Source organism: Eptesicus fuscus, chromosome 18 (genome assembly GCF_027574615.1).
Source record: "Eptesicus fuscus isolate TK198812 chromosome 18, DD_ASM_mEF_20220401, whole genome shotgun sequence".
Lineage (NCBI taxonomy): Eukaryota > Metazoa > Chordata > Mammalia > Chiroptera > Vespertilionidae > Eptesicus > Eptesicus fuscus.
The window spans coordinates 37,780,675-37,793,938 of NC_072490.1; the positions used below are offsets into that span (position 1 = coordinate 37,780,675).

At 47.1% G+C, this 13,264-nt stretch overlaps 1 protein-coding gene across 1 annotated transcript in view; it reads left to right on the top strand.

The window, feature by feature from the left end:
- Positions 1-10,127: 10,127 nt before the first annotated feature.
- RAD18 (RAD18 E3 ubiquitin protein ligase) overlaps positions 10,128-13,264 on the top strand; it is an 80,845-nt gene continuing 77,708 nt past the window's right edge. The window contains exon 1 of the mRNA XM_054708116.1: positions 10,128-10,234. Coding sequence (XP_054564091.1) covers positions 10,184-10,234 — 51 coding nt within the window. The 5' untranslated portion in view covers positions 10,128-10,183. The remainder of the gene's footprint in view (positions 10,235-13,264) is intronic.

Sequence of the window (13,264 nt, forward strand, 5' to 3'; positions counted from 1 at the left end):
TACTAGCTTCCAGGCACCCTTCGGGGCCCTTTCACATGTAAAAGCCAACTCACCGATCCTCCTGACCACCCGACAAAGTAGGACTTCCCAGTGTACATATGAGGGAACAGCACAGAGGTGAAGGAACTTGCCAAAGGACACACTGCCAGGACGTTGGAGCTGGGGTCCCACTGAGACAGTCTCACTCTGAAGGCGGATCTTTGCCATTCTTCCCCACGCCCCAGGCCCGGACAGGCCCCTGGGTGTGATCTGGAGCAGAGGACAGGGTGGAACTGTGAGGTTCACTGGTCTGCGCGTGTTTGCCCCAAGACCCCTCCCTCGGGGGCCTCGTGCCAGGCACAGGGCAGCGGTGGTGGGGATGGGTGGTCTGCTGCTGCTCAGACGGTCTCTAAAGGAGGCGGGATGGATTCAGTGTCCTGCCTCTGACACGAGTGAGCATTTCCTGTTGACACCCTGGAGAAAGGGGGTGTGTGCTTAGGGGGAGACGCCTGGAGATGGCCCTGCCACTGCCTCAACGCGGGCAGCCGCGGGGACCCACCCTGGAGAGGCCATCAGAGGGGCTTTCCCTGTGGAAGGCTGTGGAGAGGATGGCGTGGGAGGTGGGCAGCGTGCAGAGACCAGCAGCCGCTGCGGGAGTGGCAGCTTTCCTTTCGCTGCGAGCGAGGCTGTGTTTAAATAAGGGATTGTGAAAGAGGCAGGGAGGGGGTGAGAGCGCCCCAGGCTATTCCAGAACAGAAGTCCAGCCTGTGTTCTAGAAGCAGAGGCTAAAGGAAGGATGCCTTACAGAACCAGCCCTGGGCCTCCCCGGCAACCTTCCTCAGCCGCCCCAGGGGCCTGGAATCAGATCTCTGAACCCCTCCCTGTGGCCCACAAAGTCCCCACCCCCTGCCCCAGGCCCCAACCCCTGCCCATCTCAGCTTATCTCCCCTCCCTCCTCGGCATTCTCCACCTGAGCCCTCCTCTCCTGGAACCCACGGAGGGCTTCCTACCTCAGGGCCTTGGTCCTCGCTCATCCTCTACCTGCCAGGCTCTTCCCAGCCTCTTCCCCTTGCCGCCTCCTTCCCTCCCGTGCAGTGTCTGTTCATATGTCTTTGGCCTCGGAGGGGCCTCCTCTGACCACCTTGTTTAGATCTGTCCCCGCCACCAGTCACCATTGGGCTTATTTGTTTAATTTTCCTCATTGCATTTATCATCATTGTAATTTACTTGGTTCATTTGTTGACTTATGCATTGTCTCTCCCCCTCCTTCCCCCAAACTAGAATGTAAGCTCCAGAAAATTGGGGTTTCTGTCTATCTTGGTTACACTATCTCCACAGGGTATGGCGCCCAGCATAGTAAGTGCTCCATAAATATTTATGAACAAAGTGAATATCCATCCACAACTGGGGGGTGGGGGGGAGAGAATGCCATTTCTGAGTGAGGAGGGCTAAGTACTTAAACAAAATCACATTTTTGGGTGTCATTCACTCATTTAACAACTTATTCGTAAGCACCTACTGTGTGCCAGGCTTCCGGTGAGTGCCAGGGCTGTAGCAGTGAGCAAAGTGGACCAAGATCCCTGTGGAATTTTATGGTCAAATGCTGGAGATCAAACAATGACCACAACAAACAGGAAGCACCACGGGTGTGGGGAGGAAGGATATCAGCTCCTGCTTTAGGAGGTTGGGACAGTCCCTCTGAGGAGAAGCTGAAACTGGGAACAGAAGCCTGAGAAGGAGCCCACCACGTGAAATGGCGAGGGTGGGGTTGGAGAGGTGACCGGGAGGGCAAACATCACGGCAAAGGCTCTGGGGAGAAAGAGGTTGGTGTGTGAGACTGAAGAAGGCCAGTGTGGCTGGGCTGGGGTGAGAGATGTGAAAACAGCTGGCAAGGAGGAAGGCATATGCAGCACCTTTTGAGCCATAGTGAGAACTTATTGTCCGAGCACTGAGAAGCCCTTGTAAGGTGTCCACAGGGGGCATTACTCAGTCCTGTTTATTGCTGTTAAACAATGATCTCTGGCTTCCAGATTACAGCTACTTTTTAATGATGGAGGGCTTGAGTGCTGATTGAGGACTTAAATACTGTATGGGGCTATGATGCAGTGTCAGGACCCCTGGATTATAATGAACCTGCTTCTCTGTACCTGAGGGCTGATAAAGCAGATGGAGGCGTTTTACTATTATTTGTGGGCTTCGAGTACCCCCACACCATTTTGTCTCTGTATTCCCAGCTCTGCTCATCCATACATCCACCCCACCCCTACCTCCCAAGGGCTTATTGGAATTCTTCCTAATATGGAGATCATTGGCCCACGCATGGAGCCGACCTGCAGACCTTCTTTACAGGCAACTTACAGAGTCCCTGTTATCTATGGAACAAGATTTTCCTTCTTCAAATGCCTATTCTTTTAACCAAACTTAGACCAGTGCTCATAGGTTTTTGATGTCCTGATAAGTAGCTTGGCTCTTTTTAGTTTACGTCATGCTGTTGAGAATGCATTAAGTCAGGACTAAAACACCCGACTCAGCTTGCCTTCAATGAAAGGAATAATTTTTGCTCCATCTGAATGAAAATAAAACTGGATTCAGGAAGGACCGAATCCAGGTGTTCAACAATGTCAACAAGCTTCTGTCTCTCCAGCTCCTTCCTTTTCAACAAAAGCTGTACGGTATGAACTATTATTAGCCCCACAAGGTTCAGAGAGGTAAAGTGACTTTCCAAGATCATACAGTTGATAAGTGTGTACATCTGAGTGCCCGTAGAAGAGGTCACCTCACACAAGTGGCAGCTTCCCTCTTCCCTGGGTTAAGTTCTTTGTTTCCGATATGCCCAGCCAAGGCCTCCATTCCAGTGATCTCAAACATAGAGACACCCATGTCTGCAAGGACCCAAGTTCCTGGTGACTGCCCCTTCTACTAGTAGATACACTATTTACACAGGTGGCTATAGGAGGGTAGGGGCGGGGGTTAATTTGACTCTGTCCTCAATAGGTCCAGCTCAGGGCCCTTTAGGAAGTCAAATGCAAAGATGAGGAGAAATAAATGAATAAAGAATGAATGGGGTGATTGCTCTTCCGTATTTCTTCCTCAAAGCTTGAGTCCACACCCAGCCCAATACTCTACTGTCGCCATGTGGCCATCTGTAAAATAGCAGGTGGGATGAGTTATCTTTGATTTTTATTGTGAAATATTTCACACTTCCAGAAGAATACGGAGAATAGTATAATTAACACATTATATCTATCATCTATACTTAACAATTATTTACATTTTTTTCCAAATTTACTTTACCTTTTTAAAATTTCAAATAAATCACCTATATCATGACATTTTACCCTGAAATACATCAGCACACATCCCTAAAAATGACGTTTTTCTACATGACAATCCCATTATCACATCTAATAAAATTAATAATATTTTGTCAGTATAATGTCATACCTAATTCATATTAAAATTTCATGGATTGTTCCCAAAAATATCTTTTAAAGGTTGGTTTGTTTAAATCAGGATCCAAAGGCTGTAACAAGGTTATGTCTTTTAAATCCTTTTTGTTCCAGAACAGTGACCTCATGTCCTCTGGAAGAACTCTGGCTCATTTTCTGGTACCAGGCCCCACAGTCGGGTTTGTCTGGTGGCTTCCTTGAGCTGTCAACTCCCTGGTTGCTGTCGTCCATGATTGTCTTATAAACTGAAGTTGGATCTAAGCGTTTGATTTGATTCAGTTGTACCATTTTTGGCAAGAATGCTCTCTAGGTGATGTGTCCTTCATCTAGGCAGTCCCTGTTTGGTACCCACTTTTATTTATTTATTTATATTTTTAAAAATATATTTTATTGTTTTTTTATAGAGAGGAAGGGAGAGGGATAGAGAGCTAGAAACATCGATGAGAGAGAAACATCGATCAGCTGCCTCCTGCACACCCCCCACTGGGGATGTGCCCGCAACCAATGTATGTGCCCTTGACCGGAATCGAACCTGGGACCCTTCAGTCGCAGGCTGACGCTCTATCCACTGAGCTAAACCAGTTTCGGCTGGTACCCACTTTTAGAGAAGATAAGATTAACCAATAGGTTCAGGTGGGTTCACCCTCATCCCTCCATTAAAGAGCTGCATTTTCCCTGTGAGCAGAAGCTAAACTGGGGTTTGATGATTTGGAACCTGGTGAATATCCGGTTCTTCAACAATCTCTCCCCATGGGTGATCATTGCCTGGAACACTAATGTTTCATTAGAAGATGCAAAATGGCCATTTTTCTAACTTTATCATTTCTTCTAAAATTTTAAGGTCGAATTCTCATCTACAAGGGCTAGTATTTTCCTAAAGTATAGTTCTTTCTGGAAAAGAATACTGGTACATGGTTAATTCTTTCCCCTTCTTTATCAACGTTCAGAGTAAGAAGGTGATATAATGACTACCTCCAATGGTAGCAAATGAGGGATTTTCCTTCTTCTCCTGAGACTCATTAGAAATCCCTGGATTTTAAACTATTTCGTGAGGTTCACTCAGACTATCGCAGCCAGTGGTCTTTCAGAGGCTGAAGTCAGTGGGAGCAGCTCCAAGCTGGCTCTTGTGTTTTTTACGTTAGTTTCGACAACTTCCTTATTTTGGGCGCAGTAAGATGCTTCAGGCTCATCTTGCACCTACTGTGCCCCAGGCTTAAGGTCAGCCATGTCTCCAAGGGGCCCTGGCTCCTCTTCGTGGGGACCAAAATCCGTGCACGACTAAGTGGCAGAGCTGAGATTTGAACACCGGCAGTCTGACTTCCGAGCTAGAGCTCTTAACCTCCATGCCCTCTGGTTAATCATGTGTCCTAGAGATAATAACAGTAATAATTATAACTATTACTCCTACTGCCATAGCCAGCCACTCACTATGTGTCGGACACCCTGAGAGGTGCTTCCAAAAATTTAAAAAGTATTCATTACAACAGCCCTCGGATGTAGGCATTATTATTCTTATCTTACAGAAGGGGAAGTTGAGGTTCTGAAAGGTAAGTGGCTTATCCCAGATCACATGGAAAGTGGAAAAGCATGGATGCAAATTGAGGTCCATGTGACTCTAAGCCCTATTCCCTTAGTCCTAGTCCCTATAGACCAGACTGGTTGGTGAGAAGTCTGTCTTTGGTGATTTCCACTCTGTCTCCTTTCAAAGGTCGGTTGCCTTGCTCCTCTAGCCCCAGGCACTCCCTGTGTCCCAGGACCCCAGAGCCCTTGGCCCAGACATCATTTGGTATCTTCCCAGGTGATCCACCCAGTGAGCATTGGTGGGCCCCTGCTACATTCACAGCTGTGCTGGGACACAGAGGGTCTAGTCGGAGAGACTGAGTAATTGCATACAGCGTGTGTGTTTGTGCTGCTTTAGCAACCCCAGATGAACATTCAACTCTCCCACGGGGCCCTGGGGATCTAAACAGCCTCGAAGAGCCAAAGAATGGAGCTTGATATGGGGAGCCGTGTCCAGACACCATGACAGATGGTAGAGATTCCCTGGCACAGGAACTCGGCTGCACGCCCTTCACTTTGTTCCAGGTAGATGGCTGCCTCCTTGTAAGGAGAAATGCCTGGAGCCTACAGAGACAAGGGGACTTGCACAGGACTTGCTCTTCACAAGAAGGATTGCCCTGCCCCTGGCACTGATAAAGTCAGCACCAGAGTAGAGACAGGTATTGGGAGCAAAGTGAGCAGGTGAAGATTGCTATGGGGGGAGGAGGGACCGTCAGGACTGAGGCTCCAGCAATTCTGTATCTGGGGGCTCCCAAGCCAGCCCCAGGCAAGCAGAAGGCTCCTGTGGAGGGTCACTGTGGTTTTATATCACTGTCACAGTTAGCTATTGCTGTATAACAAACCACCCCCAAATCTGGTGGCTTAAGATAATCAACATGGACCATGTCCTGTGAGTGCGTTGAGCAGTTTTCTGGTCAGGACAGGCTGAGCTGATCTCTGTGGTAAGGAAGTGGGTGGTCTAGGATGGCCTCACTCACATGCCTTGTAGGTGGCTTAATGTCAGCTGGGTGATAAAGATGACTTGGATAACTGTCTCTCATCACCCAGGAGGATTGTTAGGGTTTGTTCACATGGTGCTGGTTAGAAGGTTCCCAAGAGCAGCAAGAGCAGGGGTAAGCTCCAGTGTACAGGCACTTTTCAACCCTATTTTCATCACCTTCGTTAATGTCACATTGACCAAAGTTAGACAGCAAAGTCCAGATTCAGACAGAAGGATTGAAAAACAAGTCCACCTTTTGATGGAAGGACTCAGATCATAAAGAGGTGTGGATATAGGCAGGGGAATAATTTGCAACCATTTTTGCAATCTGCATGTTTATAGGCATTTATTCCCTCTCTTACTATATACAGCACTCCAGTGTTCATTTGGGCATCCACACCTACCCACACACTGAGACCTAGACAATCTGAGGCACAGTGATTAGTTCAAAGATGGGACATGTGACCCAACTCTGGCCAATGAGATTCAGCCCTGGCACTTTTTCTGGGTTCTGTTGGGAATGAGGTGCTTTCTTTTCCACTAGGGTAGGCCTGGATCATTCTGGCTGGAGGCCATGTTTGCCACCATGTGTATGTGTGTGTGTGGTGGCGGGTGTGTGTGTGTGTGTGTGTGTGTGTGTGTGTGGGGAGACTGCTTGAGCATTAAGCCAGCACTGAAGAAAACAGATACAAGACATCAAGAAAGAGAGACTGAGCCCAGCTGGTGTGGCTCAGTGGTTGAGTGTCAACCCATGAACCAGCAGGTCGTTTGATTCCCGGTTGGGTTGCAACCTGTATCCCAGTGTGGGGAGTGGGGGAGGCAGCCAATCAATGACTCTCTCTCATCATGGATGTTTCTATCTCTCACTCTCCCTTCCTCTCTGAAATCAATGAAAATATATTTAAAAAATATACACATATCATGTTCAATATTTGGGATGTACTTATATTAAAAAATTGCTTTCTATTTGTCTGAAATTCACATTTTCTTGGCATTCTGTATTTTATCTGGCAGCCCTATCCTGGGTTCTCACTTTGTGCTGAGTGCCATGGGAGATTCCACTGAGCACTAGCCTGTTTTTTTTGTGTGGAACATTTTGTTTTTACTCCTGAATAAGGAAGTACAATCTCTTTATTGATTTAACAGGAGGAGAATATCCGTGGAAACTGCAGCATGTTAGAGGAGATTGGCTCCCGAGGTGGATAAATACCACGGGAAGGCAAGACAGTTGCCTTGTGTGACTCAAGGTGGGCCTTCAGAACTGCTTGTGCCTGTGACTTTGCTTCCCAGGTCCAAGGTGGGCTTGAGTGGCTGCTGTTGCAGAGAGCAGGAACAGAACTGCTCAGCCTGGGAGGAAAAGATTTATGGAAATGTGGGCTTATTCCGGTGATTCACTCACTCATTCATTCAGTCTCACTGAGCAGCTGGTGGCTGGAACTTAGAGATGAATAGCATTGGGAGCTGCCCTGCCTGGAGGCCTCCAGACTCAGGGAGGTGGCTCTGGACCCCAAGTGATGCCTCCCAAATCTGTCTTCATGGTTGAACAGAAAGAATATTTCTTTCCCTTCTTTTCTCTCCTTTCTTTCCCATTAATATTTTTTCTTTTCTCATCTCCTCTTCCCTTACATCCCAGCTCTTTGTCATCTAATTACAAACCCAATTACTTTGCAACCAACTAGTACCATAAAGGAACAATTACTGGTGCACTCAGGTGGGGAACCTGGTCTTTGTCTCAATTCCTTGGTCTCTCCAAGCCCACACCACTCTCCCAGCATCCAGATCTAGGTGGGCAAAGCCATCTAACTCAGCCTGGAGTTCATTTGCATACCCTTTTCTGATTGGCTGATACAAACTCACTGCTGCCTCCCATTTCCCTGCTATTCCCACCTTCCTGTTGAAGCCCCACTAGGTCCAGCATCCTGAGATCCTTGGACCTCTGCCCTGCTGCCTTGTCTGCTCAATTATTCCTCCGTAAAGTGTCAGTGAGTGATCCCTCCTGGTTGGGGGTTAAAAGACCTAGGTTCAAGGCTGGAAATTGCCACTGGCAACCTGTGTAATCTTGAATGAATTCCTTTGCCTCTCTGAGACTCAATTTCCATGTCTATAAAATGGAAATAGTTCTCACAATGAGGGCCTTATGAAAATATTCTGCAGTAGTTAATATGGACTCTTAAGCCCAGACTGCCCAAGTTCAAGTCCTTCCTCTTTCACTTCCCAGCAGAGTGCCCTAAGCGAGTTTCCTGTTACTTCCCTTTTCTCATTTGGTTGGAGTCTGAAATAAGTCAACATGTGTAAAAATACCTAGAACAATGCTTTGCATACAAGTGCTTAATAAATGTCAGTTATTATTATAATGTCTATTAAAGTCCTTTGTCCAACTGCTATTAATATTATTATTGCCCAGTGAGTATTTGGGAAAAATCAGTGGACTACAACTCTGGCTCTGGGACCAGAGGTTCCTTAAGAAGAGAGGCCAAAGGAATGAAGCCTTAACCTCTTTGAGCCTCAGTATCTGTGTCTATAAAATGGCAATAACAACCTCACCTCTGCTTACTTCACAGGGAAGCTTGAGTGCCAATGGTAAGCACTTAGAAAATTATCTGAATGAATGAATGAATGAATACATGGATCAGGAGGGGAGGCAGTGGCAAGCTACTCTGAGCAACATAACTGTTGACTTGCCGCCCAGGAGACCTGACAATGGCCCACTTAGGGCCATGGATGAGTGCTGAGTTGAGCAGAGAGGCTGGGTGGTGTGCTGGTGAGTTTTGGACAACAGATACTCTTATAATCACTTAATGAGAGTGTAAATGTATTGGTACAGCCTTTTTGGAAAATCACACAGCACAGTTTAAAAGTTTAAACAAATTAACCTAATAGTTTCATTTATTGGAAGTCATCTACCAGATACCCAGGCTCAAATGTGCCAAGATTTATATAGTGTGTTCATTGCAACTCTTGGCAATAGTGAAAAATTGGAAACAACCTAAATCAAGGGTCCTCAAACTTTTTAAACAGGGGGCCAGGCCAGTTCACTGTCCCTCAGACCGTTGGAGGGCCGGACTATAGTTTAAAAAAAACTATGAACAAATTCCTATGCACACTGCACATATCTTATTTTGAAGTAAAAAACCAAAACGGCAAAAACACCCGCATGTGGCCCGTGGGCCGTAGTTTGAGGACGACTGACCTAAATGTTCCTCAGTATTGGAGTAGATAGATAGATTATGGTGTATCTATATAATGGACTACATAGCTATTAAAAAGAATGAGGTAAAGCTATATGTATTAACATCCAGAGTTCTCAAGATGTATCGTTAAGTAAACATATAGAAAAACTCAAGTTGACAGATCTTTGCATTTATAATAACACTAGAGGCCAGATGCAGCTCCTGCATTGAGCATCTGCCCCCTGGTGGTCAGTGCGTGTCATAGCGACCGGTCATTCTACAGTGGTCAATTTACGTATTAGGCTTTCATTATATAGGATTTGTGGAAAAACCTTATCTATGTATCAGCATAGGAAATATCTGGAAAGTTATACAAAGTTAAGGTGATTAAGAAAAGGAATAACTTAAAATTAAAATTTTAATTTGATAAAAGAGCACCTATTCCAAGTCCAGAGGTCCTGATTGTGTAATCTGGACAATGACACTGTGTGAATCAAGAACACTCTATTCAATCCTGAAAAAACAACAACAAAAAAACCCCACACTATTCCAGTTTTTAAGCGGAAGCTTCCTTTTGTGTAAACTGGCAATGATAATGCTTACCTCACAGTATTGTGATGGGGTTAGATAAAATGATAGATAGGAAAACCCTTGCTCACAGCAGTTATAGCAATCAGGGAAGGCAACCCGAAGGAGAAAGCATTAGCTTAGACCTTGAAAGATTTCGTAAAGTGTGTATTTGGTTTGACTTCTGGATGTCTTCCCCCAACATTCAACAGACATTTATTTATTAAGGTTCAAAATACAAAAGCGGATGCGGGCCCATCAACCACTTACTTTGGGCTGGAAAGGCGAACCTGGCGCATGCGCAGTAATAGCATCTTGGCTGCGCTCCGCCCACGTACTACAACTCCCGGCAGGCTCCGCGCACGCCGCCGGCGCGTCGCGGACTGCTGTCGTAGCGCGGTAGCGCGGGGAATTTCGAGTGGCAGTGGAGCGCGGGAGACCAGTGGGCAGTGGAACCCCTAGCATCCTTTGGGGAGGCCATGGATGGCCTGGGCGAGCCTCGGTGGCCTCCGGGCCTGGAAGTTATGAAGGTGAGTGCTGCGGCCAGGTTGGGGGCGCGCGGGTGTCAGCGGGAGGCCAGGCCCGCCTTGAGAGGACCCGGCGCGAGGGGCCGACTTGGGCCAGGGTACCCGGTTTTGCTCTGCCACTTGCCCACCGGCCGCCCGCGTGGCTCTGGGCCTCAGTTTCCCGGGGACAGGCCTCGGTTCCTTTTTCTGAGCTGAGGTTGGCGGTCTTCGGGAACCGGGTATTCTGCAGTTCAGCCACAGCAGTAACAGTGACCTCGAGAAAGAACGGTTAGTCTAAACAGTGAAAACGACAGCGGTTATTAACCCTTTCGGAGGGTTTACTACGTGCGAAGCATGATGTAAACTCTCCCCGTACCTCAGTTGAGAATTTCCGAAGTGACACTGGACATGATTTTGGGTAGAATTTGCACCAAAAAGCATTTACTTAATCACTGAGTGAAGCAGGTCGGCTCCTTTACGTTTTCTTTAATTTGTTCTAATTACCCTCAAGAAGCCTAGTGCTGGTTTGCCCTGACTCCTTCCTAACATGTCCTAACTCGTAACAGTTGTGCATGTGTCTCCTTTAAACAAAGAGATCAGGACTCAGGCTCAGCATTAGCCAGCCTTTCATTTAATGGAATTATTTCGCCTAAATAACATGGATTTGGGTTTTGGCAAGGCGTTTCAGTGGTGGTGAGCCCAGGATTCCTGCTCTATTTGGTCAGGAGCAAATACATTTTGCTGTGCTAAGAATCAGCTGCTTGGTTTTTCTCCTGGCGGGCAAGATCATTTTCTCATTCTCTTCCTCGGTTTTGTTTACTTGAGGATTATGGTAGCTGCCCCACTGACTCAGAAGGCGGATCTGAGGATTAAGTGAAGGGACTTGTGGGAGGTTAAAGTTAAGTGTGAACCTCATTCTTCCTGTCGTCATCAGTGTCATCTACAGCCCCTGGGGAGTGGAGATTAGCCCCATGGTGAAAGCTGACATTGTAGAAAGGAGCTAGGAAAGCTGTGGTTTTTCAGTGATGGTGGCTTTGGTATTCACGCACCCTGGAGAAGAGCACAGATTTGAGTTACGGCAATTATGCCCATTCTCAATGGCATAGCCCAAATATAAGTGCTAAGAAATAGTTTTATAAATGTTACATGGTGATCAATTTCTGTAATGCAAGCAGAACAACTAGAAAAAAATCTTTAAGGTGGAAAGCAATTAGTCATCAATTTGGAGAGTACCGTAAACAAACACTTGAATTGCCATGGTTAACTGGACATGGTGCAAAAATGGTGGTCCTGGGTTAAGTCTGATCTCGGCCTCTCATTTAACTGTGTGACCTTGAGTTAGTTACTAAAACTCTGAGCCTGAACTTCCTCAACTATAAACTGGAGGCTAAAATAAACAGCTTATAGGGTTGGTTAAATGAGTTGATGTGTGTGATAGTGATCCTGTCTGACTTTCTCACTGTACTTAATGTGTGGCACATAGTGGGTGCTCAAAAATTATTTGCCAGTTGATTGAAGGTATCTGGAAGTCAAACATTCAATTGATGCATCTTATTATTAGCACTTAACGTATGTTAACTTTTCAGCCCCTTTTTTATTTGTTGCTGTGAAGATCTAATTGGATAAAGGAAGTGAAAGTTCTGTAACCTGTAAAACTACCTTTTGTTTGTAAATTTAAGCATATCCTATATAATAAAAGCCCAGCCCTACCCCGGTTTGGCTCAGTGGATAGAGCGTTGGCCTTCGAACTGAAAGGTCCCAGGTTTGATTCTGGTCAAGGGCACATGCCCAGGTTGTGGGCTCCATCCCCAGTGGGGGGCTTGCAGGAGGCAGCTGATCAATGATTCTCTCTCATCATTGATGTTTCTATCTCTCTCTCCCTCTCCCTTCCTCTCTGAAATCAATAAAAAATATATATTTTTTAAAAATGAAATAAAATAAAATAAAATAAAAGCCCAGCAACCATAACGGCAGAATGACCAGAACAACTGCTCGACCAGTCACTATGAGGTGCACTGACCACCTCTCGGTCCCTTTCCCCGACTGGCAGGCTCCGAATCTCTGATGGCAAATGGACCCGGAGTGGGTGGTGGGGTTGAGGGCGGCACCAGGCCAAAGCCCCTGCCCCGCCGGTCACCCCCCCACACAGGGGGCGACCTGCGGCAGGGGTGGGGCTGGTGAGAGGGCGGGAACGGCCGACCTCTCGGTCCCTCCCCCGGCCATCAGGTTCCCATCGCTGGATGGCAAATGGGGAACTGGGGTGGGTGGTGGTGGCGGGGCTGGGCCAGCTGCTGGCAGCCGGGGAAGATGGCCCTGATCACAGGCTAGGCCTAGGGACTGTACCCACGCACGATTTTGTGCGCCGGGCCTCTAGTTTGTATATTTCTACAGTGGTTTTAGAGGCAGGTTCCATGTTTTCTGTGGCTTTACTATCTCACCACAGCACTGAATTGAGTGTTCACCACCAGAGAGTGTTCAGTGATAGAGTCGATTGAGCCCATATTAGAATCCTGAAATCTTAAGGTTGGGAAGCCAGTCCCTTCAGTATTTTAATCCTTTTTATAATGTACTAGTAGCCCATTTGCAGGAAAAATCCTGCAATCGGCCGCTGCGGCCGCATGCGCTGCCGCCGCCGCTGTTGCAGCTGCCGCGCCTGCACCCGCGCACCTCTGCCACCCGCCCCGCCCCGCTCTGCCCCGCCCCGCCCGGGCTTTCCCTCTGGCAGCCATCTTGCTTTCTGCTTTTCCTCTGTCTTCCTTCTAAGTTGTCTTCAGTCTTCACTCCTCCCTCCCTCAGCGTATGAAAATTAACCGCCATCTTTGTTGGGTAATTTGCATACTTGCCCTGATTGGCTGGTGGGCGTGGCTTTGGATGGTGGGCGTAGCGAAGGTGCGGTCAATTTGCATATTACTATTTTATTAGGTAGGATTCTGCCAATTTCTCATCTCGGGTTTTGTTTGAACTCTTCCAGGGACAAAGAATTAGCTGCTCCCAGAAATAGCTCTCTTTAAAGTTCTTCCTTATATTGAATAGAAATCTTACTCTAGATCCATG